General features: G+C 45.1%; 8 protein-coding genes across 8 annotated transcripts; 3 read left to right on the top strand and 5 right to left on the bottom strand.

The window, feature by feature from the left end:
* Nucleotides 1–273: 273 nt before the first annotated feature.
* On the bottom strand, nucleotides 274–1,969 carry FSUBG_11184 (c2h2 type zinc finger containing protein; the record flags this gene model as incomplete). The annotated part of the gene is made up of 2 exons (XM_036675839.1): nucleotides 274–1,804; nucleotides 1,857–1,969. The coding sequence occupies 2 exons, from the start codon at nucleotides 1,967–1,969 to the stop codon at nucleotides 274–276; spliced, it is 1,644 nt and encodes a 547-aa protein (XP_036533363.1).
* A 770-nt stretch (nucleotides 1,970–2,739) lies between these two features.
* On the top strand, nucleotides 2,740–6,737 carry FSUBG_11183 (e3 ubiquitin ligase HECTD2; the record flags this gene model as incomplete). The annotated part of the gene is made up of 4 exons (XM_036675838.1): nucleotides 2,740–2,957; nucleotides 3,087–4,514; nucleotides 4,566–5,200; nucleotides 5,260–6,737. The coding sequence occupies 4 exons, from the start codon at nucleotides 2,740–2,742 to the stop codon at nucleotides 6,735–6,737; spliced, it is 3,759 nt and encodes a 1,252-aa protein (XP_036533362.1).
* A 227-nt stretch (nucleotides 6,738–6,964) lies between these two features.
* Nucleotides 6,965–8,056, bottom strand: FSUBG_11182 (alkylated dna repair protein; the record flags this gene model as incomplete). The annotated part of the gene is made up of 2 exons (XM_036675837.1): nucleotides 6,965–7,731; nucleotides 7,783–8,056. The coding sequence occupies 2 exons, from the start codon at nucleotides 8,054–8,056 to the stop codon at nucleotides 6,965–6,967; spliced, it is 1,041 nt and encodes a 346-aa protein (XP_036533361.1).
* A 438-nt stretch (nucleotides 8,057–8,494) lies between these two features.
* On the top strand, nucleotides 8,495–9,739 carry FSUBG_11181 (gtp-binding engb; the record flags this gene model as incomplete). Its single annotated transcript, XM_036675836.1, has 1 exon — nucleotides 8,495–9,739. The coding sequence occupies one exon, from the start codon at nucleotides 8,495–8,497 to the stop codon at nucleotides 9,737–9,739; it is 1,245 nt and encodes a 414-aa protein (XP_036533360.1).
* Nucleotides 9,740–9,990: 251 nt separating this feature from the next.
* Nucleotides 9,991–11,607, bottom strand: FSUBG_11180 (uncharacterized protein; the record flags this gene model as incomplete). The annotated part of the gene is made up of 3 exons (XM_036675835.1): nucleotides 9,991–10,862; nucleotides 10,918–11,001; nucleotides 11,052–11,607. The coding sequence occupies 3 exons, from the start codon at nucleotides 11,605–11,607 to the stop codon at nucleotides 9,991–9,993; spliced, it is 1,512 nt and encodes a 503-aa protein (XP_036533359.1).
* Nucleotides 11,608–12,193: 586 nt separating this feature from the next.
* On the top strand, nucleotides 12,194–13,462 carry FSUBG_11179 (SRP40-suppressor of mutant AC40 of RNA polymerase I and III; the record flags this gene model as incomplete). Its single annotated transcript, XM_036675833.1, has 1 exon — nucleotides 12,194–13,462. The coding sequence occupies one exon, from the start codon at nucleotides 12,194–12,196 to the stop codon at nucleotides 13,460–13,462; it is 1,269 nt and encodes a 422-aa protein (XP_036533358.1).
* Nucleotides 13,463–13,883: 421 nt separating this feature from the next.
* On the bottom strand, nucleotides 13,884–15,440 carry FSUBG_11178 (uncharacterized protein; the record flags this gene model as incomplete). Its single annotated transcript, XM_036675832.1, has 1 exon — nucleotides 13,884–15,440. The coding sequence occupies one exon, from the start codon at nucleotides 15,438–15,440 to the stop codon at nucleotides 13,884–13,886; it is 1,557 nt and encodes a 518-aa protein (XP_036533357.1).
* Nucleotides 15,441–22,281: 6,841 nt separating this feature from the next.
* FSUBG_11177 (adenosine deaminase CECR1) lies at nucleotides 22,282–24,314 on the bottom strand (the record flags this gene model as incomplete). Its single annotated transcript, XM_036675831.1, has 4 exons — nucleotides 22,282–22,492; nucleotides 22,546–22,936; nucleotides 22,984–23,363; nucleotides 23,413–24,314. The coding sequence occupies 4 exons, from the start codon at nucleotides 24,312–24,314 to the stop codon at nucleotides 22,282–22,284; spliced, it is 1,884 nt and encodes a 627-aa protein (XP_036533356.1).
* Between the last annotated feature and the right edge of the window lie 1,212 nt (nucleotides 24,315–25,526).

The raw sequence follows: 25,526 nt of genomic DNA, 5'->3' as shown, positions 1-25,526 counted from the left end.
TTTAATTATTTTTAATTTTTAATAAAAATATAATCTTAACTTAATATTAATTATTAATTATAAAAGTTAAGTATATTAATTATAATTCTTTATAGCTTTACTTTATTTAAAGTAATAGCTTATTATTAATATTAAGGTCTTATTAAGCTACTTAAATTATATAGTTAATTTAATTAAACTAATTAAGGAAACCTATACTATTTACAGCAGAACGCAGTCTTAATCACTTTTAGCATTTCTGTCTAAACTCTTAACTACAATTCAACTAACCAATCAACCTCCACCCATCTCACGGTAGTAGTAGTTCTTATGGTTATTGTGTTTCTTTCCGTAGGCCAAGTCCCTTTGCTTCGTGTGAACTTGTTCCAAGGTTCTTCCTCTTTCTTCTGCCCGACGAGCTCGCCTCTTTTGTTGTTCGGGCGCGCCAACCATGCCCGCCATTCCGCGCGGTACCATTTCACGGGATCTAGACCCAGTCTCCCTCTCAACGAGCTGGCCATCAGATGCCGAACCCTGTTGCTCGGTCTCAGCGTTTTCGATTGCTAATCTCTCTGCTCGCTCCTCGGCGGAGGGGTGGTTGTGCAAATTCTGTCGGAAGTACTTGTTCAATGAACGATGACCAACTGACTTGCCGGTAGGGAGGTGGAGTTCGTAATCGTCATAAAAGACGGCACGGGTAGGTTTGTGGGCGTGAGAATGCCATCCATCGGCTTGGTGTCTTTGTCTCGGATCTTGTCGTGAGTGATGTGGGTGCTTGTCCAGTCGTTCGAACTGGTGGATATGGCCTTCAGCCGGCACGGCAGTAAGATCAGCTGAATCCAAAGACGATTCTGAACTATCCGTCTCCCAACCGTCTGCCCCTTCCTCCTCAACCTCAGCTCCATCCTCTCCTGTGAGCTTAGAAGGACGGCGTGCCCCGAGCTTCGCTCCTCCACTTGTCTCGTTCACAACCGAGCCATCGTCACTCAACTCCCCATTGTCAGAGTAGGTGCTCCTGAAATCATAGAAATCACCAATCTCAAGCTGGTCACGCTCAGTTTCGTAGGGAATCTTGCAGTGGCCTGTATCGCGCATGTGTGTCTGGATTCCAAACATGGACGATTTAACCTTATCACAATACAGGCACTGATGGTGTTCTCGGATTTTATCTTGGAGTTGCTTGAGCAAGCCGTCGATATCAACAAGATATTTCTTCTCGGGGATGAACATGCCATGAAAGCGTTCCATATGATGTGTGTTGAGAGGAATGGTTGGAGAGGTATAGTTGCAGAACAAGCATGACTCCAGTGTCAAGTTGGGATCCTGAGTGCCAGGAACGGGCGTGGCTGAGTCGGAGGCCCTGTTGTCATCGTTATCGCCTTGTGCAGCGTCTGAGACGGAAGGCTGGGGGTGTGAGGGACGCTTGACAGGAGATGGCCTTTGCTCAGTGATGCTCGCCTTCTGGAAGCCTTCAACCACATGGCTGAATTCTTCCTCGGCGTCAGAATCAACCTCTTCTTGGCTGGGTGCAATAGGTTCGCCGAGAGAGAACGTAGAGCTGACGATCGAGGTTGTTTCGTCGTCAGCTCGACCAGAAACAGTTTGTCCACTACTGGCTTCCTTTGCCTTGTGCTTCTGACTCGACAGGTGGTTCTGGTATGCATTCTCGCTGTAGTATGTCTTCTCGCAGATGCCACATACACGTTCGAAATAGGCTTTGTCTGCTTCAGCGCTTGACACCGCTCTTGCCTGCAGAACCTTTTCAGTGAAGACGTCAGAAGAAATGGGAGGCAGCGAGGCAACTCGACGTTTAAGGTTGTATCGACTTTCAGTAATTAGCCTCAGCTTCAAGCTAAAGATCCAACGAATGTACTTACTGCCAATCACTTTTCATATGCCCCTTCTGCAGGTCGATGTTGCGATACGCAACTTGGCAGGTGTTGCAGGTGTATGGGTGCGAGGCTGCACCGGACGCCTGGACACTCGCCATGATAGGAAGTGAAAAGTATACGGTTGATGAGCCCAGACCCGACTTATGAGACTTATTTTCTTGTCGTTTGTTGTGTCCTGGTCTTCGAAAGGCGGTTGTGTTTGGGAAGGAAATTTGGAGTTGAATTGGTGGGATATGGCGGGGCACTGTAGATAACGTCACACAGAAAAGGTTATCAGTGAGATGGATGACTGACTTTTTTTTTGCCCCAAACCCCGCCACGCAAGGGTACTGGGCCACTTCAACGCCGACTGGCTTTGAGGCGAGATGTAGAAAATGACCAGTCGAAGGATTGCTAAATACCCACTCAGTTTCACGAGTTATTTTTGTCACTCCAAGCAGACGTCCCCATTTCTCTTGCCCGCCTTAGTCCGCGTATTGCGGCTGGGCCATTGGCCATCAAGAGGTGGAACGGGTCCACTCTCTAGTCCCAGACTGGCAAGCAGCGTGGTGTGAAAGGGGACTTAGCAGTACGAACCACATGTGGCTTCTGTTAGGGACAGTTAGCTAGGGGCGCATCATCGCCTCTTTCGTGAGGCTGACCAAACAGCTCCTGAGGGCGCAGACTCCCCTCAGATTACACGGCATCTTCCACAACCGGCATACCCTAGCTTCATAGAACTAATTTGTATCATCAACTTTGTGTAAAATATCCGCGCACACTCTCCTCATGCGATACTTCTCTAAATTTTGATATTTCTCTATCAAATCCCCCATCTCTTACGTCCCCTCCAGGTGTCCACCGAGGCGCGATCCCATCCTCCCATGTCATGACGCCCGATGCCGTTCGTCCCCGGGACAATTCCATCGAACTCACGGCAGACTTAGATCTTCTCGCCGGGCTATGGCAAGAAGCGCCATTTGCACGTCTGCCTTCCGACGCGCCCCCTGACCTCAAGGCCTATGTTCAGAACGTTGAGAATCCAGCGCGAGTCTATGCGATCCACCAAGCGAGTCGCCGCCATGGTTTCCAGCTTCTCGTGGAGAGGTTCGTCTGACAACCATATCCATTCTCTTAACATCCTCCGTGTGCTGATTATCCAAGCAGATACATCTTGCAACTTCGATCAGGTTGTGAAAATGTCAATTGCGCAACTCCCACTTGCTTCACATGCAGGCGCCGCTTGGCAGGCCGGGCGCCCATCCGAAGATATAACACGACAAGTGCCAGGACATTGGCCATATATTTAGCAAGTCAGGACGATCCGGAGAAAGGATTATGTCCGTTCCTCCGTAAATCTCGCGAACCGCCGGCGGCTTTTGGCAACCTAATATTCTCCACGCGTTCATCCTCGTCTTCGCATCCGGACCATAACAGAGCCAGCGTTGCCACCTCGCCAAGTGCACGCAAGGAACGGATCTCTAGACCACGAGCACTCTTGTCATCATCCCAAGATGCCCTTGCTTCCCCAACGGACGACTCAAGCGACCCGATCTCTCCGATCCAAAACGCAGGTAGGCCAGCCGCAGCATGCACACCAAATTCGAAAGATCACGACTTGGTCCCTCAGATCCGTGTAATCGAGGCGCCCATGAGTAAAGATCACCGCTCATTCGCCGCGAATCTCTTTGGGACTGTCACTTTTAAGATGCTCGAATGGTTGACACCGCGAAGTGTCGCTGCAATGGTAACAAAAATCAATAATCTCGATTCAGCGGTGGATTTGGACCATACCGAAGATCCAGCGAGCTCAGCCAGAACTACTGCAGGCTCGGATATTCAGAGTACTGCCCCTGACGAGTCAGATACAACAGCTTCGACGACCGTAGCTGTACAACCACATGCAACTGATAAGAATGAGGCTTCATTCATGCCAAAACCGCCAAAACCCAGCAATGGGTCACTATCAAAGCCACGAAAGAATTCTGCGCCAAAGCACAGGCGACGGTCTACTGACTCGAACAATGCCGCCAAGCCCGGGGACAAAGTAAAATCAACTCAACCATCTCAGGTAAACGGCATCTTGCACGAAAAATCTGTACGACCTAGACACAATAAGAGTTTGTCCGGACGGGGCATCCCAGAAATGCCTTTGAAACCAGGCTTTTTCGAAAATATTACAAAACCTTCGGCGCAGCCCCTTTCGCCCACAAGTCCACCAACTTTGGCACATGTCGAGCCTTTTGGTGAAATCAGGTCCAAAGACGATGCAAATTGTGGCCATCCCAGAATTAATCATTCTCAACAGACGAGAAACCTTGACACGGCACTACCGGGCATCTCATCCCACAGTCTGGAAAACATCCTGCCTCAAGCTCTGTCACAGCTCGATGTCAATCTCGTTGACTTCATTTGTGATATTTACGAAGAAGATGGAACAGCACAGTCTGTTATAGTCTCTGCCTCCGACGCAACTCATCCATACCCACGACCCGTGAACCAGCGGAAGCCTCTACGACGCCGATCTATGTCGCGCACGACTAGGTCTAGAAAACAGTGGCAGCGGTTTAATGATCAGACGCTTTTCAACGTTCTCATGGATCCGCAAGTCATTGTTCAATCATTCACTCACGATAGAAAACTCTACGATTCTCAGACACTCTGGTACTGTTTCCATCGATTAAGCCGCGTCGCATGTAATCTTGTATTTCACAGTCTCTGGCTGGCTGCCGGGCGTTTGTTTGTTCCTCCTCAAGATTCGAGGTCACATAATTCCATCAAGGACAGTGACTCAAGATCACAGAAGCACAAGGGGTCTTTATCCAATGTTGACGCCGGTTATCTGATGTCGATCTGCATGCATGCATTGGTAGCGGCAGCTCCAGCTGTTCAAGATTCGAGAACACTATATGAGATGTCACGCGTCCGCTCCAATGGGTTGACCCTTGCCGGCCGGAGCGCCATGGCTCGGCAATCTTCGTCTCGATGTCTAGATTATGATGATGCATTCTCAAACGACTTGGCTATCAGACTTGCGCGTAGGCTATTTTGCGCCATCACAGCCAGACGGCACTTTTCTAACGAGATGGACAACGCTGGCCCCTTAAATGAGACCGAAAACAACAATGTTGATATTTTGCAACCTTTAGTTGACCAGCTCGATTTTCTCAGTACAGGCTCAGCGACGATTCTGGAATTCCCACAATCAGAGCGTCTTTTGCATGAGACTCGTGTGCCTACTGTTCTTCTAGATTGGGCACGCACCATATTACTCAACGAATGGGACGGTCGAGCCGATTTTACCATGGACGGGCCATTTGGGGGAGCTTTATCGTTCATCCAGACCCTACGTATGTGCATGCCCCGATTAGCCAATCAATACTATTTTGACCTTACTAACTTCTCCAAGATGCTAACCGAAATCTTCTCCTTCTTGGGGATATCCAATTTCGGGTCGATTATCTTTCAGAGCGCTTAGATTCGATCGAGATGCCTGTGGACTGGTTAACGTTCAAGTCGACACGCTGGCGACGACATATTCTAGATTACCCTTACATCTTCAGCCCCGACACGCTTGTTTCTTTCTTTCGCTCCATCAATTTTGCCCGAATGAGTCGTATGTTCGAAGAGTCGAGTTCATTAAAAACTCGCATGAGTGCTATTGTCGATCCCGGTAGTCTCATTACTAATCCCCACCACAAGATGGTTTTACAAGATCTCTTGAGAACAGCTTCATCGAAATACCTAGTTCTCGAAATCGGCAGGAGTAATGTCGCCCGAGATGCCTTCGACCAGCTTTGGAGACGAGAGAAACGGGAGCTTCTTCGCCCGCTAAAGGTGCACTTGGGTGAGAATAGTGGCGAGGAGGGCTTTGATTCTGGAGGTGTCCAACAAGAGTTTTTCCGATTGGCAATTGCGGAGTGCCTCGATCCCCAATATGGTGCTTTCACTGTTGACGAACGGACACGCATGGCCTGGTTCACCCCTGGGTCATTGACTGAAGATTGGAAGTACGAACTAGTGGGGCTTTTGATGTCACTCGCCTTGTACAATGGCCTGACGCTGCCCATCACTTTTCCAAAGGCCCTTTACCGGAAACTGCTGGGCAAACCGGTTGAAGAGCTTCACCACATTGCCGATGGTTGGCCAGATTTGGCAAACGGGCTGACAACATTACTGGAGTGGGACGAAAAGGATGGGCTCGTTGAGGACATTTTTGCCCGCACGTACGAATTTTCAGTTGAATCGCTCGGTACCGTTGTGACACGAGATATGAGGATGGGCGAACAAATGGGCTGGCCCAAGGCAGCGTCAAGCTTGTGTGATATTGCACCGCCACATATGGGTAACCCAGATGACGCTCCCCTTGTTACCAACGAAAATCGGGACGACTATATCATCGATTACATCCGTCACCTCACAGATATTTCCATTCGACGGCAGTATCTTGCTTTCGAGCAAGGGTTCAACTCTTGCCTCGATAGAAAGTCACTCTCGCTCCTCAGTCCATCCACCTTGCAGTCACTCGTTGAGGGTGTTCAAGAAATTGACATCATCGAATTGAAGCGGTACGCGCGCTACGTGGGCTGGGATGCTTCGCATCGTACCATTAAAGACTTCTGGTCCATCGTGAAGAGGTACGACGAGAGAATGAAACAACGCCTTCTGGAATTTGTGACATCGTCCGACCGTGTTCCTGTCGGCGGCATGAAGAATCTACAATTTGTAATACAAAAGAATGGTGAAGAAGATGGCGCGAGTGGACATTTACCAACAGCATATACCTGTTATGGCACACTCCTTCTGCCAGAGTATAGAGATAAAGAGGTGTTAAGAGAGCGGCTTGGGATGGCACTTGAGAATGCTCAAGGATTTGGCTTTGCTTGATGAGGCGTTTTTTATGGGATAAGGTATGGAATATGTTCTGTCAAGCTTTGCATGAGTAGCGACCAGATTTCTGTACGCTTAGCAAGCAACTGGAGAGGAAGCACAAGTGGTTTTCAAAATAGCATATGAAAGCGTCTAATGATAATGCTCAGTTTCAAGTAATGTGTTAGAACTTGCCAGGATAAGCAGTATGCTTTAAACAAGATCATGGAATAGGTATTCGTCTGCTAATCTCGCATTTGCCTAACGTTTAGGTTGATTCTCTTATTTTTCATCCATCCTCGCCAATCCGCAAACTTCTCATTGCCACGGGCTGGCCAATCTTCAAGATAACTTGGGCATGTATCTTTCAGCACTTTAGGCACTCCATGCCAGGCATATCTCGACTCCTGTGTCATATAGATGGCATCCCCAGATCTGAGCCTCAAGAGCAGATACTGCTTCTCGCTTGGTGTTTCATTTTGGGACCCTTTTTTAAAGTCATTGGGTGCAATCATAAAGAGTCCATCACAGCCGAAACTCAAACTGATAAGTCCCTTGTCTGTCTCCTCGCTGACATCTCGGTGCATCATCATAGTATCGCCTGGCGTGTAGAAGTTGAGGATGGCTGCTTGGGCGACAGTTTCGGGGAACAGGTCCTCAAGCATGTGTGAGATATCATCTGGAAACTGAGGAGGCAATTCCTCGGGATAAACACGATTGGTCCAGTCGTACTGGCCTCCAAGCGTTACCCAGTGCAGTTTTCGCTGCATAACCTGCTTGATTGACAGTGGCTTATGAACGCTGGGGTCCTTTGGGAGAAACGATGCCGGTGTTTCTGGACTGACAGAGAAGAATGACCGTTCATCGTCGTCCTTACCTTCTGGGTATGAAAGGTTGTAGTGTAGATGTAGATTGGTCTGGTGATTCTGGACACTGAGATCACGATGGATCAGACGATCCAGTAAATCCAGCTGCACAGTCTCAGGTACAAGTGAAGGAAGAATCAACAGGCCTATGGTTATGTTAGGTTTTTGGCATAGCAAGGACAAGGAGTTCTAAGTACCTGGTATCAATGGGTGGTGTATAACAGGAACATCCTTCTCGACCTGCAAGGCAAAGTCAGGGTTGAGGTGACCGAAACCTTTTGCAACCTGCTCTTTCGAAAGACTCGAGACTTGACGGAAACCAGACTCTTCTAGGGGAGCGCGAGGATCATCGATTCGAGGATCGTTAAGCAGACTTTTGTGGTCTTGACGCATGTAGCTCTTCCACTCAGAACGCATCTCATCAGATGGCTGCTCGTGGGCGTCGATCTCAGTAAGGTTTGCTGATACCATTTTGGCGGTGATGCTGGAAACTAAAAGCTTGGGCGTTTAGTACCTCGGCCCTTTTAACAGGTTCCCTTGGAAAATACCCACGAGTTTTGTGCCTCTTGCAGGTACCTAGGCTTTTTCTTGACTTGCTCCAACGAGTCGAGGTTATTCTACTTGTTCTCACAGTCCATAATCTAGAAATCTGGTGGACCACCCGAAGAAGCACGTGACATCCTCAAACTCATCGCAAACCTCACACTTCTCCGGTATGCAGTTATTGGCTTTTTGTTCTCGGTTGTCTTGTCTTTATGTTCCTTCTATCATTTTACGCTGCTGTCTTACGGAAATGGCCATGTTGTTTTGATTGCGCAGAACTGGGACGAGAAACCCATTTGACGAAAATTCTTATATCTGAGTTACCTAGCTCCTACACTATACATTGCCCGTTCAATAGAGGTCACCATGACACCACTACGAGTCTTTTCGGCAAATCAGCTATGTCGTTTATCATTATGCTCCAAGAATGCCGGGCAGAAAGCCCAGTTCAGTACGTCAGGTCGGATGAACCTGCGTCAACGACCACTACGCCGAGCTACAGGTCGTATCTCCAACCAAGCACAGCAAGTCAGTCCTGCAACTTCACCAGTTGCAGTCACGCCGACCTTAGGCTCCAACGTGAAGGCTGAAGAATCCAAAAGTCAGCCATCTGCTCAGGGGATCATCGTGCCAGGATTTTCTCTCCATGAAAGGACCTCGAAACCACGAAAGGCTAAACCGCGAGGACCATTGCCTAAGGGAATCAAGCCTTATCAGCAGGTATTGATAGAGAGTGAGTCGATCTGTTTCAAGCAGGGCTCAACTTCACCAGTCGATGTGCCGAAAGAAGACAAGCCTGCTCTGGCAGCAGCTGGAAAGTTCTTTGAAGAACGCTACCAGATACTCTACTCTGCCGAAAACCTTCATGACCACCCCCAAAACGACCATATCCCAGAAATTGTTGTACTGGGTGCCTCCAATGCTGGAAAATCATCTTTCCTCAATGCCCTTCTTGGTGATCGGGAAATAGCCAAGGTGAGCCACAAACCAGGCAAGACTACGACGATGAATGCGTATGGTGTTGGGCCACGTCCCAAGATTGCCAAGGAGCTCATTCGCAAAGGTGACGCACCGCCAAAGCACAGTCTGGTGCTGATGGACACCCCGGGTTACGGATTTAAAAGTCAAGAGGCCTGGGGAAAGACTATCCTGAAGTATCTCAACGTCAGGAACATGCTTCGTGGCGCTGTGATCTTGATACCGGCCGACAAGAAGCTCAAAGAAACGGATAGATGGATGCTCAGAACACTTGCTCAGTCTAATACTCGAACATTGGTTGTCATCACCAAAGCGGATAAGCCTGGAAAGGAGTGGCAAGATACATGTCACAGGCTTCATACTCAGATCGCAGCAATCATGCGCGGTCTAGAGGCCCAATCAGCTGCCTCTTGGAGGGAAGGGTCTGGGCGTGTGCTGGATATTTATGCCACAGCCTCCAAAATTGCATCCGTATCCCGCCGGCTTGGTGATGGAGGTGGCATTGGAGGTGTAAGACTTGCAATACTGGAAATGGCTGGCTTTTCTCTGGGGGACAAGATAGAAAAGCAACCCGAGACAAAGGCTTATACAGGGAAGGTCGTCTCTTTTGATAATATCGTTTGGAAGTCATGAGCTTGGGTGTCGAAACCCAATCGACTCATATACGTGATATTTAGCTCTTGATCATTGTACATAGTTGGTTCGACATGATCAAAACACCTCATATGTAGAGAATCGAGTTGGTGCGAGGGCCAGCCCCGGCTTGAATAATGTATTAATACAGCTTTCAGGGGGGAGATGCCCGTCTGTGCCTTGCCCCTATGCTAACATCACAACTATGGTATCATCAAGTGTATTACAAACAAATGCAGAGACTCTACTCATCACTCCGTCTGGCCTCCATTTGATTTGGCCGATTTTGTCGAAGTGGCGGTTCCGGGTCTACTAATGGACTTGCTTATCGAGTGCCTCAGCTTCCTGCTCCCTTTCGTATCAAACAAACTCTTGACTCTCTTCAACCTCGCCCATCTCTCCTTATCCTTTACATCTCTCTCTTTCTCGTCTTCTTCGACATTATCTACCCCAGGCCTAACAGAACCAGGGGTCTGAGTCGGTGTGTTGATGGAGGCGGCCGTTCCAGGCCTCTGAGGTGTGGATGGTGCTCCCATTGGTCGTTCAGTTCGCGGTCTCGCAGGTGAACGTCCCTCATAAACACTCTGAAGATGTGCTTCATTTGCGATGGTTCGCACCAACACCTTCCAGCCTGGCAAGTCTTGCCCAGAAGCCTTCTGGGAATGTGCCTGCTTCTGTGTCTCAGAGTTCGCCCATGGGCAAAAGAAGCGATGCTCTCGAGCTGGATCTAAGAAGTCCATAGGGGCCGGTACCAGAACCTCATTGTTCTCACCCACTTCCTTGCTCTTGAACATCCACAATCCTAGTCGCCTGAGACAGGTATGGCATGATGCCGAGTTTGGCACTGCACCGATACGGACATTATTGAGGCCTTGCCATCCCATCAAGGCAAGCGATAGTGCGACTCGATTTGGCTGCGCCTCGGTCTCCTTTGCGGCTGGCGGTTTGGTGAAGAAGTCGTTCGGTAGATGTGAAAGAACATCGTCCAAGTTCAACTCCTCTGGCAGTCGAAGATTGAACTCATAGGGCAAGAATGATATTCGTGCTAGCAGCTCATCATAGCGCTCACGTAAAGCCGCAAGACTCGTAGTTGCATTGGTTAAAGACAACCGGAGAAGGGAATCTGCAAACAAGGTCAGAAAACAACGACGATATGCGCTTCCGACGAGACAACTTACCATCACAGCCCCGCTTACGCCAGAGACAATCATCCTGGTGTGAAGTTACAATGAGATCAGCATACTTGTCTACCAATGCATCCTCTACTGAAGGTCAGCGCAATGATAAAGGGCTCGGTTGCGGGGGTGCCTACCTATCTCGGATGCCACGAGAACAGGAACCTCCTTTCCATCCACAACCTTGCGATTGAGTTTGACAACCAGTTCTCGATGGCAGAGAAGACAGCGAACTGTTTCCTTGCCATGACAAACCCAGCCACGCTTTGCCCATTCTATCTCATTCACTTTGTCCGGCTTTGGGGTCCAGTCTGTTATTTCTTGGAACGTGCCTAGCCTTTTCAAGAGGTCTCCTCGATCGGTCGGTGCATATCGCGCGGGCGCCGCTGCAGGCTTCTTGGACGAGTCCTGTGCTTGTGTGCGTCGGGAAACGATAGCAGAGAGGGTCGCAGATAGGTTTGTTCTTTTGCCAGCTTTGGGTGCTGTTGAATCTGGAAAGCCTAATCTTCGACGCTTTTGAAGCAATTCGGCATCTGCGCCGAATACACGAGTTTCTGAGCCAGGCGAAGTAGTTGAGCGATTTGAAGGCGAGCCGGCCTCGTGCGCCGACGTGTCGTTGGCGGCTTTCGAGCTCGATGACCCTAAGCCTTGCAATAAGGTATTGAATTTCCGTTTCGTTGCGTTCGTTGACATATTGCAAGCGTGACCAAGCTCTTTGTCTGGATCTACGATGTTGAGCTGAAGAACGCGGCCTGTATATCTTGTTCAATAAAGACGGGATTTGGTTGAAGACAATAATAATTCGACAAGAGGTGATGATGTTTGAGCTTCAGCAGCCTACCCCTGGCTAGGTAGCCTGTATAAAAGTAGACGAGTTAGTGGTGAGAGCAGTTCCGGTAGTGTCTGTCTACAGTAATCCCTGTCATTCTTAACGGATTTACTTGTGCGTCAAGGGCGGTTCCAGACGCAACTTGCTAGGTAAGAGTAGTCTTTGCCTATTAAGGAACCTATCGATAAGAATTAGAACGTCAATAAACTGGACAGGCCCCCACCATCAATCCACCCGTCCACAGAAATTTTTCTGTAGCCAGTCTTTGATCAGCGCGAAGTCCAAGAAATATTTATATCAGTCCCCGATACTGAAGACAATTTCTTGCTGTTTTGCAATTGCCTAAGCTTCACTTTGTTGCATTGGCGTATGTCTGGCTCCAAACAAAGCCCTCCCTCGTGGCTATTCTCCAACAACCCCCTAAATCCCATCAAACCTTCTTCCGACAACATGGGCAAGAAGAGCACAAAGGCCGCTGCGCCCAAGAGCGAGGCCCCATCTACGCCTCCCCCGGGTCAGCTCATGGACTTGGTAGAGAATTTCCTCTCTGACCATTCTTTCAAGGGCGCTGCCGATGCCTTCAAGAAGCAGAGAGAGAAGAAGGGCTGGAAGGCGACTGCTGCCACTGATGAAGAGGGTAATCCTTCCCTTGTCAGTGTTTACCAGACATGGGAGGCTGCCAAGGGCGATGATAGTAGCAAGTCTATCAATTACAGCATAAAGAAGTCCTCTGAGAAAGATTCTAGCAGCTCTGCTAGCAGCGACTCCAGCTCTGATTCAAGCGACGCCAAGGAAGAGGATGTGGATATGAAGGACGCCGAGTCGTCCTCGGAGAGCGACAGCGACAGCGACTCCGATAACGACAACGATAACGACAACGATGACGAGGCTGCCAAGCCCAAGGTCTCTAACACCCTGAAGCGAAAAGCTCCCGTCGACGAGAGTTCCTCTGATTCATCTTCGGACTCTGATTCTGACTCGAGCTCCTCCGATTCCGAATCTGATTCGGACAAACCCAAGGCCAAGAAGCAGAAGCGCGCCGCTTCCTCAAGCTCCTCCAGCGACTCTTCTTCTTCTTCCTCCTCCAGCGAATCCTCCTCCTCAAGCGAATCCTCCGATTCTAGCGATAGTGATTCGAGCAGCGACTCGGACGACGAGAGCGCCAAATCGGACTCTGGCTCTTCTAGCTCCGATTCAAGTTCTGATTCGAGCTCTGATTCCGACTCCAGTGACTCAGACGACGAGGCTGCCGCCAAGGTGCCACTTCCCGACTCTGACAGCTCTTCTTCGGACTCCGACTCCGACTCCAGCGACTCTGACTCCGACTCCAATGTAAAGGAGACCAAGAAAGAAAAGAAGGTCAAGAAGCAGAAAGAAGTTAAGGACTCTTCCGACTCTTCTGTCACGTTAGACAAGACTTCGCCCGAGTTCCAGTCAAACTCTGCTTACCCACCTCTCCCCCCGGACCCCGTTGTGAACGGTAACGGACGCAAGAAGCAGAACGAGCCCTTCTCACGCATTCCCAAGAACATCAAGGTTGACCCCAAGTTCGCTTCCAACGAATACGTCTCTATCGCCTATTCCCAAAAGGCTCACGAGGATCTGATTGTTACCAAGGGTAAGGGCTTTACGAAGGAGAAGAACAAAAAGAAGAGGGGCAGCTACCGTGGTGGTGCCATCGACATCCACGATAAGAAGGGCATCTATTTCGAGGATTAAGTACATTTTTCTGAAAATTATTGTTTGAGAAGGCCAAAATCGGGGCGGGATGAAGCATCATTTGATTAGAAATAGCCGGCGTTTGGAATGTGACATGGTCACCGCCAAAGATGCATAGATTCATTCTACTGCCGTTCTAGGGGCCCTATCCATGTTTATTAGACTTTTTTATTTCAAGATATGCTCAATTTCAAAAGTTTCAAGGTATCTATATGTCCAACTTCAGTCTACACTCAAATACGTCGTTATACATGATGCGTCAAAGAAGGGCTCGTCTCGTCAATATCCAGCATACAGAAATAATAAGCCAATGGCTTTTATATCCATCACAAGATGGTTATGCTCCCGGTTCGCCTACAGCCATACACCAAAAACCTCGTCTGACTCGTTTTCCTGCTATAAACTCCCTGCAATTTCCGTCCTAAAATGTCGTGCGGTCCTTTTCCGTAGAAGAATTCTGAACTTCGACCGCAGGCGCATGTTGCGCCGCTTCATCGGGAATCTCATCCGCACTGAGGCTCTCCTTCATAATAGCATCCTTTCTGGCCACTGAGTCCCAAGATCTGTTACCATCCTTGGCATTCTGCAGTGCTTCCTTGAGCCACTTATTCCACTGTTTCGTACCTGGAGCTGCTCCACTGCGGCCAACCCAGCCAGTAAGTTGAGTCTCGCGGATAGCGAACCACAAAGTACGTGTGAAGCTCGGGTAGCCCTCTCGTTGGTCATTCACGTCTGTGATTTCATTTGCATTCTTCGCATCTTCAGGGGTTACGTCCTGCCATTGATACCGCGAGAGATCCCAAAAGTATGATCGAGGGAGCATGCCTAAGCCCCAATACAGTCCATTGAGGACGATGTAACTTCCACCAATGAATATCTGAGAGTTCCACGTGCAGTTTCCAAGGAGCACAACGCTTAGCATAAGAAGAGTCGTTCCAAGGGCCATAAGAAGCCGATATGTGCGGCCACCAACATGATAGTGACACTCTTCGGTCCCTGAGTACAATTCTCGGGCAACCTCTTCTGTACATTTGATGAGTAGAAACGCGCCTTCCCGTGTTCTTATCATTACATCACCTCTAGGGACCTCATTCGTATGTTTGCGATTCATGAGAATAGGATGCCAGAATGAAGCATAGCCCACCACAGTCGATGCAAAAGATATCAGGGAAACAGCCAGAATGGCATTTCCATCTTGCCACACCACAGCACAGGTGATGATTGCTGTGCTTAGAAGGCATGAAAATACTGAGAGAATGTGGATTGGCGAGAAGAGCTTGGCCGGGACCGCAGGTCGTCTCTTCGTGTTGGCAAATGTCGGGTTTGCAAGCATATCTTGAACTTTCTGCTTGGCCGTAGGACGGCGCACGAGCGGTTTAGGGGCATCCCCATTGCTTGGAAAACTGTCCCCGGGAGGACGACATGTCGTTGTTCGCGCTGTGTTTGGTAGAGGAAGCCCGCCCTCCTCTATATGGGGGGCTCGGGGAATTCTGTTGCTTTGAGGGTCTTTCTCATTTGGCAGTTTCTCTGTGGTTTGAGAATTCGAGCGACGAGATCTGACCCAGTTCCGACCTCGAGTAGACCAGCTTTCTTGGGCAGAAGGAGGATTCATATCAATGTCGCCAAAAGAAGGGTCCGTATGAGTGATCTCAAGCACGCGGAAGCTGAAAGGTTGCAGGGCATCCAAAGGAGTAATGATCGTGGCAAAGAAGCCCACAGAGTCGAGCGTGGTTCCACTATACACACCCGTCATCTTTGCGAGTGTCTCGGGCATTCGGCTTGGACGTGAAGGCTTGAGCAGAGCCTGAGGGGCTGGGATCAGTCGAGGTAGCAGACACAGTAACGATGCCGTGATAGTCTGAGTCTGTTCAGCCATAGAAGATTCCCCAATGACCGCAAGAAGCGTCACGACATCGAGTGACCAACTGGCCTTGACATTGGGAAACCATTTCCAGCCTGGGCTGCCAGGTTCAGCCATCCTGACGGTGTTACAATATGGGAGGAGAGGTATCAAGGTTTAGCTGGTAAGAGGTGTGCGCCTAACAAACGATATCGAAGGACAATTCAGGGGAAACAACTTCAACGGAGGACAAAACGGGAGACACAAAAGTCAGGACAACATGATGGCAGAATGAAGAGAAATCAGAATTGAAACTCGGGGCTTGTCAGTTAAATCACATTTGGGAGGGAGTTTCAGCCCTCTTGACATAAACGGTTAACGAGTGGATCGATCTCTCAACCGCCGCTGCGCCACGGCGGCTGCACCCGCTCCCGAGCTTTCCCTCCCCACGTCTCAGCTGAATCGAAGGACACAATATAACTATGTGCGCCTTTAACCGTCATCCATTTTGACTCTATGGATTATATGATTGAGATCAGATTGGCTTCGTTTCTACGTTGAATTCCAAAGACGCACTCTCAGCAATTCCCTTCGTCCGAGTCTCATAGATTACCCTACAGCCGCTGTCAAGAACGTAACTTAACAACCCAGACCTCCCTCCTACATCCAACTCCTTAACAAGCGCTGTTAAGGAGCTACACCTAAACACACTAAAAACACTAATAGAGCATAAAATACTAAAATCGTTATGGCTACTGGCCCTGATGATAAGACTGCACTTGGTCTTGGGCCTAGTATGCCTAGTAGAACGGCCAGAAATGCAAGAAGCACCCTCCTCTAGGGCGCTGGCATAGACATCTGTAATGGAGAAGTCGCTATGCCTCCTAACCCAGCGCAAAATAGAAGATATGTAAAAGATAATACTTCTGCTAGTAGTAATATTATTATAGCTAAAGAACTGCCTAACTTAAATACTACCTAGCCTAATAAGACTAGCTAGAAGCTAATAATAATAAGTAATATTTTAGAAGGTATTGCCTTAGATAGATTATAGTGTATTATATGTAAGTATAAAGTTATTAAAGCCTTTATGTAAGTATTTAATAATACTACTAAATAATTTATGGATAATATATAAGCGCTAGTAGTAAAGGTACTTACTAAAGGCTTCCTTAACCTTACTAAGTAAATAATTAATAATGCCTTCTTAAATAATATTAAAGTAATATTTATAATTAACCCTAGTAATAAATAATAATAGACTGTAAACTGTAATAATAATAGCTATATTACTAAACTCTAGACTCTAGTTATATACAAGGACTATAAACTCCTTTAAAATAATAAACCTAAACTGCCTGATTATATAAACCAGGATTATAATATTAGAGTTTTTATATAACTTTATAATAAATCTTTCTATAGAAATAAAGAACTAATAGCAATTAGGCAATATATAATTAATACTGCTAAGCTTAATGCTACTAATATTATATACCTAGCTAAGGTTAAATCAGGTTAGGTAATCTGCCTTAAGGATACAGGGGTCTAATAGAGGATCCTTGCCTACATATATAAAATTAGCGCTGCTCTTAGAGCAATAGCAGTAAAGCTAGCGTAAAAATAGTATATATATATAGTTACTAACTGCCCTAGAAACTTTATTAATATTATAGACTAAACTAATATTATAACTAAAACACTCCTAGGTAAAGAAATCTAAAACTAAATAGGATTAGTACCGGTAAAATATAGTATTTCTAAATATAACTATAATAAGACTATAAAACTATATAATATAGTAATCTTTTTCCTTAAAAAACCCCCTTAATAATTTAAACTCTTTAGCTTAAGTAAATAGTCTAGAATTATTAATAAGCCTATACCTATCCTTTAGTACTCTAACTGCTAGGACTTTTACCCTAGATATAACTATAACTGCGCTACCTAATGCCTTTAGTATAGCCTAAAGGAATATAATAGTAACTATACAACTCCCTTAAGATACGTAAACTACTAGGGCCTGCACCTAGTAGATAAAATAATATACTCTCTCTGCCTATAATAAGAAAATGGCAAGATTTAAAAGATTAGTAAGGCAGAATGTAAAAGAGTATAGAAAGCTAGCTAATAAATATATAATAGCATTAACCTAAAGGACCTAATAAGCTTGCCTCTAGGAGGCACCTAACTGCTATCCTCCCTAGTAGTAGATACTATGCTATAACTATAGTACCTAAGTAAATAGCCCTGTGCTAAGTCTTTAAAATAGGACTTTAACGTAATAGCTACTAATAGAGCCTATAAATAGTAAAAATATAAGATATGCCTCTATAAAGATGCCTATTACGATCTATTAAGTAAATATAGGTAAAAGTCTAGAAGTGTACAAGGCAGCGCTAGCCCTAGTATATAGGAGCGGTTATATATTTATAATTATCTAAGAGCCCTGGACTTATATTATAAAGGATAAATAATGTTAGATAAAATAGCATGCAGTATATAATATATACTCCCCTTGCCTTATATAGAAAGACTTTAATATAAGACCTAGAGTTATTATATATATTCTGATTAAGGAAGGACTAATTGCTAGCTAACTTAGACTATATAAGACCAGGGATATTGTCTGGATATAAGCAGGCAGTATAATAATTGTAAATATCTACAGGTGCCTAGGCAAAGATAATATACTGGAAATACTTAAAAACTGGAAGGCCCCTGAACGGTGCCTAGTTGCAAAAGACTTTAATACCTGCTATAACTTATAGTAAACAGGTCCTACTAGCAGCAAGGGACAGAGAGTAGTAGACTAGGCAGCTTAGCAAAACCTTAGCCTACTTAACACCCTAAACGACCCTATAAACAAATACGGTAATACTATTAACCTAGCTTTTTTAAATATTCCCCTAGTAAATGCTATTATTAAAGAATACCTAGTAACCAGTGTAGACTACTTTATACTAAGTATTACACTAGACTTGCCTATTAATACACCCTTGAACTTAATATAACATAAGGTTACTAATAAAGAGAAATTTAAGGAAGTAGTAGCCCAGATAGCCAAGCTCTTATACAAGACCGATAGAATACTGACCATCTACTAGCTAGATAGAGTAGCTAAGGTACTAGTAAAGGTGCTATAAACTGCACTAGGACTTACAAGTAAACCCATAAGGAGATATACTAGGGAATCTCCATAGTAGACAGAAGACTGTAAGGAAGCCTATAAGGAATAGCTTAAAGCCTATAAAACCTATAGCCAGCAGAGGGCCTAAGAAGAAAAGAAAACCTTCTAAAGGATTACCTATACTGCTAAAAGGGACTTCTGGAGATAATAGACAGAAGAAATTAACAGACCTAATAATATCTTTAAGATCACCCGGTAGATAAAAAGCCCTGGCTAACTTAAGCTGCTACTACTAAAATTCAAGGGATAAGTTTATAAGACCTAAGAAGACTGTGTAGAAGCCCTCTGCAGGGCAATCCTAGAGAGGCTAAATAGTAATAATAATATTTAGGATCCCTAGGCACTAGAGGTAAAGGAAAAGCTCTCCTTTTGCTTTATAGTAATACTAGATAAAGTAGCTAAAGTCCTTCTAGGCACAGGTAACACTATACCAGAGGCTAATAATATTACAGTAAAACTACTGTATATAGTATAGCTATATATTATAGACTTTACTACGTAGCTATTCTAGGAATGCCTGTTACTAGGGCATTACCTGCTAGTATTTAAAATAGTATAAGTTATAATAATCCTAAAGATAAGTAAGTAGGACCTGGCCCTGCTAGGCTTATAGTGCCTGATTATACTTCTATTATATATAGGAAAAGGCCTTAAAAGGCTAGTAGCTAGAAGGCTAGTATATACTATAGTCTACTACTAGGTACTTAACTAGTAATACTTTAAAGCCCTTTCTAAGCGCTCTGCAGTTAACCTAGTAGTAGCCCTTATATATAATATTAAAGAAGCCCTTAAGCAAGGTATAGTAGTAATACTAGTACTAATAGATATTAAAGGAGCCTTTAATATAGTTTTAGTAAATAGGATAGTACTAAGGCTCTGCTAATAAGGCTAGCCTCCCCTACTTATACGGTAAGTAGAATTATTTATAATAAACCGCTATGCAATAGTTAGACTATAGGAAACTACTATAAGTACCAAACTGCTAAACTATGGACTTCCTTAAGGCTCCCTAGCATTACTAATCCTATATATGCTTTATACTTAGCTAATCTACGGAATAGGAGAGATTAACCTAAATAAATTTCCTGGCCTTTGCTCCCTAATCTATAATACAGTAAGGAGATTTAGCTATACTAATAATACAATAATGCTAAAAATAGGCTATATACTAGAGGAAATATTAGGGGAAGCTAACGTAAATATACATAACCTGATCTCCTGGGGAGACTAAAATAGTATTACCCTTAACTATAAGAAGACTAAGATAATATACTTCTCTAGGCATAAAAGGGATAAGAACATCTTGCTTACTATATATTACGGCTTTTAGGCAAAGACAGCTAATAACTTAATCTAATAGCTAGGAATCTAGCTAGACTAAATACTCTCCTTTAAGATATATATAGAAACCTAGGCAGGCAAGGCAGATATAGTAGCCTGCCTCCTATAAGGGATTACTAACATATACTAAGGCCCCTTGCCACTCTATACTAGAAAAGTAATATAAGCTTATATTATCCTAATACTCCTATATAGAGTAAAGGCATAGTTCCCTAGTAAAAATATCTTAGGTATATTAATAAAGATAAAGCATTTTATTAAGTGACTTTACTAAGTCTATTTACATGCCCTTAAAACCATAGTACTAGTCTAGAGAATAACCCTAATAGTAGCAGTTTACTAAGAGATAGGACTTCCCCCTATCTAATAACTGCTAAAAATATACTAAAGAAGATTTATAGCCTGCCTAAAAACGCTTAATGCCTACTATTTACTAGTCCTATAAATATAATAAACTAATACCCTTACTGTAAGACTTAATATATTATACACGCTAGCCCTTAAAAGACTAATATAACTAATCCGGACTAATAAACTAATCCTAGAGGCCCCTAGACTGTATATTATGCCTCCTATACTATTAGTAAAACTTATACTCTAAGATAAGAAAACAAAGGCCATAGAGTTTAATAAATAGTTTAACCTCCTCCTAAAAGAAGAAGTAGTAGTATTCTCTAATAGATTAATAACCGATAAAGGCGTAGGCTATGGCTTTACTATTTATTAAGACTAGAAGCTTATAGAAAAGGGCTCTGGTAGGCTTTAATAAGTAGAAGTTTATAATATAAAGGTTAAGGGAGCGCTGGCTAGGCTTATAAAGGCCCTAACCTTAATAGAAAATGCCCTAATAATAGTCTATATAGATAATATATTAGTAATACTAGGGCTTATAGGAAAGTCTAGAGAGTTATTCTAATATAAATTCCTTAAATTCCAGAGCCTTATGTAAAAATATAAATAGGTCTAACTTTAATAAAGCCTAGGGCACTAAGGTATATAGGGAAATAAGAGAGTAAATATACTTACTAAAGCAGGCTATAAGCTACTACTATTAAATACCTTCCTAACTATAGCCTATATAAAGAGGCAGGCTAAATAGAAAGGCTATAATGAATTCCTAAAATACTAGAGTAATAGCGCTCTTAAGTCCTACTAGGCACTGGACCTAAAAGCTAAGCTAGGTATACTAAAGGAGTTAGTAATTAAATATTAGCTACTGTATTACTTACTGACTATAAGGTCCTATTATAGGGACTTTATAAAATACTATAAAAGGTTTAACTATAAAGATATAATGCTGCTATATTTATATAAGCAGAGGAAATTACCTTATTACCCCTTTTACTATTATAAAGTAGTACTACCCTAGAGGATAAGGCTAGTACCCTTAGCCCTGGAGGCAGTGTACTGTATAGTAGGTAATAATTTTAAAACCTTTATTAACTTAGTAAAAGTAAACTAATTTTTTATATAGATCTGCCTATACTAAGGTAACTAAAGGTATAATAGAGCGCTACTTATCCCTTCTTTTCCTTTATTATAAACTATATTTTTTTAATTATAACGGTTAAGAGTATAGATATAGTATAAGCTATAATACCTGGCCTGTCTATAGCTCCTTTTTACCTTCTTACTACAGTAAATAACTTTAAAAACCCTTAAAAATATTAGTAAAACTGGTATTAATAGAATACTGCCCTTACGGAATAATAACTAAGTCCTGCTTGTCTTCTATAGCCTGCTAATAGGTGCTAAGCATAAAAAAGAGAGAAAAATATATATATAAACGTGCTGCTAAATTATTAGATAGTTATAGAGAAGCAAAAGGCTAATGTATAACCCTTATATTGTTTTTAGATAAAATGAGGGCCTATAAGTTTGCCTAAGGCTACTTTCCTTGGTTAGTAAATGTAATATTAGCTACCCTATAGTAGAACTAGCCTAGTATATCTTCTTACTCCAATTAGAGGTTGGCGGTTATATAGACCGCAAGATGGAAATTAATAAACAAACAAACAAACTTAACAACCCAGAAACCAGCAGTTCAGGCCGAATGGCTCTGTGTAACAGGGCTGTGCGATTACGGTTCATCCAATAAATGACCTGAATCAATTGTCTCGTAGGTGTCCTGTGTCGTACGGTCCCTACACCGAAAAGGGCTGCCGACTTATGCAATAGAGTTAAAAAATTAGCCGGTCAATACCTAAATTTCTTCGTCCTCCTCTGGTTCTCAAAGCTGTCTCTATGGTCATCCAAATCATTCATCTATCGTCGGTAGTCTCAAAAAACCACCCAAACGCCGTTCCAGGAGGTGAGTAAACTATAGTGACCATCGCCTCCTTACCATTCTCCAAACTCCGAACTCGTCAATAAATCAGCCGCCACGTTAATCATAAGGACCTAGGCCACTCGCTTCGCAGCAGAACATTGCCCCGTCGAGCCGTATCATCAGACAGCCTTCGGCTCCTCGTCATATTCTTCAATCATCCACTTGACAAACTCTTCCCACTTCTGCTCCCAGTCGCTGAATACGCGGTCGTATTCAGACTCTGAAAGACAAGCGTGCTGCAAACTCCACAACGCCAATTGCTTCCAGCCAAAAAGGCCCATGTCAGCCTTACCAATCAATACTTGGTAGAAATCATGAGATAGAGAGGATCTATTAAATTACGTTAGCAATACTCGTCACCTGTTCTGTCGGAAGCACCTTACCTAAACAATGTACCATTGTCGGAGCTTACCGTGCAATGCACATTGTTGGCAAGAAGCTGATACATTGTGTGACCGCTGACACGAGGCGTGAGTCCCAAGATCTCATTTGAGATGGGACACAGCTCGAGGCAAACGCCGCGCTCCTTCATATGCTGCATCACGTAGGGATGCTTAGCTAGCGCAAAACCATGCCCGATTCTCTTCGATTTCAACAGGAGCGCGTCAACAAGGTTGCCATCTGTATCGGTTCCCATATCTAGTGTCTCGCCGCAGTGAAACAGAAATGGAATTTCAACGCCGTCTCTGTCGCAATCCTCCTGGAACTTCAGAAGCTCGGGGATGAAGTCCTTGATGGGCCGCCCTTTGGACTCTTCACCGACAAGGTCGAAACCTACTTTGTTGTTAGGATACAACTTTGGGGGAAATGTGCTTTCTTACCTGCAATCCACTCAGGCCACATCTGTTTAAATTTCAGACACTCTTTGAGAGCAGTATCGATCTGCGCTGGCGCAAATGATCGAGGTGTACAGTAAATCACTTTCAGACCACCAAAGAACTTTCCTTGCTTTTTCATGTCGGTCTGGAAGTTTTTGACCTCTTCGATTATAAGTTCCATGATGCCTTTGTTGTCGATGAGTTGAGTGCCGTCATCGCTCCAAAGTTGGTTGCTGGTCATGAAGTTGGGCCGAATTTCAGCATAGCTGATGTTGTCTTTCATGAAATCCTCCAGACATAACCGGGTGTACCTTCGGTATGCTGTCGCATAGTTGAAGAGACCCTTCATCATACGTGTCCGTCCGTTGAACTTTTCCCAAGCCCTATGCTACGTCAGTGTCTGCATACAAAAGGTATAGATCGAGAACGTACCCAGATGCGGTCTGCAAATGATTATGCGCCTCCCCCTCGTGAAACATGAGTTTCTCGAATAGCCACTCATCAACATTGGTTGAATCTTTTGCACAATATCCAGGGAACTTGTCAAGAAAATCTCTAAATCGCATCGTCTGCCGAGGTTGATATGACTGCGAAAACAAGTCGCCAGGTGTTTCCTTCTCTGGGCTCAACAGGGAAAATTGGATTTCACATCGATCGAAATTGATAAAATCATTGTCCGAAACAAGGGGTATATCGCTGGTGATAAACATCCGGTCCATCTCCTTTGCAAGATTGAGTAGGACTTGGGGAGCAAGACAGGCATTGAAATGAATGTGCAAGTGGCCGCCTTTGGGCATATGCTGCGCTACGCGGAACAAGGACGTTTGATCGATGAGATGCTTGTTCGATAGAAAATGGTCTCCAGGAAAACGAGGGTGCTGCTGGCCACCATAGCCTGTTCGTGGTGCGGCCTGAGCATATACATTTTCCTCATCCTCATTCCTCAATCTCTGGATGATGGCCTCTGCTCTTCTCTCTTCAGGAGTGCTGCGCATGCGACAACCATGGTCAAAATCTAGAGCCTTCTCTCGCGCTACCAGCTGTTGTCGCAACTTGAAATAATCCCCAACGACTTCAGGCTCTTGCGTCACGGCATTAGTGACGTCTGCCTTTTCGATAAGAACACCTCGTGCCAAGATCTCAGCATCATGGGCCTGGATGTGATTCCGCGCAGCCGCGGCATCATCCAGAACTGGCTCTCCCATCCGAGAAATCTTTGCGCGTTTTGATAGACGAGTCATAAAATCGGTATGTGAATGATATTTCCTGTGATGCTGATCGTAATCGTCCTGAGCTCCTTCCGCCGACTCTGTTCTTGAGCAAAGCGCGCCCATTTATGTTGGAGAAGCGAAGAGCCAAAGCCTGTACGATTGGCTAAGTTGAGAGGTAACAAAGGAAGCGCCAGAGGCAGCAGAGGCGCAGTCATTCACAGCTCGTCTAAGAGAGCCGTGGCTGTTTGCGGTGAATGACTCCAAACTCGATAAAGCGCGGCTCACAAGCCAGAGCCAGGTGATGGTCATTAGGTAGCCAACGGTGGGCGGGGACAACGGCCAGTGCCAGTGAGTGTAGTAGTAATGTGGTTTCGCCAAGGTATGCAAGGCTTGGGTCCGTCCGTCTTTGTCTCGTGAGGGAGCTGTTGGTTGATGGGGAATCAAGTAAGATAGATATCCTTAGATAAACGCTCGGCTCCCACTCAGCAGCTTAGACTTCCGCTGGTTGGAAGCAAAGTCGGCAGTTTCATGTAATCGATCAGTCAACCAACATGAAATTTGTTGTTGTTACAAAGTCTGGGGGGGCGGTGCCCTTGGCTTGATCAAGGCTGAATGAAGGCTGACCCCAAAGACCTCGCTATACCTAGTGGGTAATAAGGGAAGATCAGGCACGGAGTCAGCCTGCGCAAGCGCTGGTTCGCTGCATTTGAGTGACTGCAGCGACTGGCAACGCGCTAGTCTCACTTCGGCTTCATTTCACAGGCCTAAGCGCTTAGCCAATGGAACCTCAATAACGGCACCTGGTCACCTCCATCTCACATCACCTAAGCCTAAGGTATTGTTCAATCATTAGGCCAAAACACTACCTAACTAAGATCGGAAACGCCTCATCAGGCTTCTAAGGAAAAGGCAGAGCATGGAGTTTCACCCATGGTCCTGGGCCTCAGTATCATGGTGTGATCTTAGGTCTTACTTCAACATAACTTTGCACTTTGCTTCAGCCACGTCATTTATACACTTCAAGTTGTTACAATCATACTTGTATCTTTCACTGTTTTCTCACAACAAGACCAACATCCTCTTAAAGGGCACTGCAGCTGATAGACTCCGGTATGGTGTATCCGTTTCGATGCACATCCTTTGACCTATAGTCAAAGAAATCTTCTATTGCCGATGCCAGAGATGGTATCAATACCTCAATCAAGGGGCCTGCAAGTCTTTCCCGTACTCCCGAACCTGTGGCATCGTATACAAGCTCTATCCATTTCGCCTTTATCATTCAATTCTTACCCATACCAGGGGAAGAAAGAAAAATCGGTAACTCTATCCCAAGTG

Source organism: Fusarium subglutinans (assembly GCF_013396075.1).
Source record: "Fusarium subglutinans strain NRRL 66333 chromosome Unknown NRRL66333_c0000206, whole genome shotgun sequence".
NCBI classification, from domain to species: domain Eukaryota; kingdom Fungi; phylum Ascomycota; class Sordariomycetes; order Hypocreales; family Nectriaceae; genus Fusarium; species Fusarium subglutinans.
Note: the sequence above shows the minus strand (reverse complement) of the source record. Positions and strands in the feature narration are given on the sequence as shown.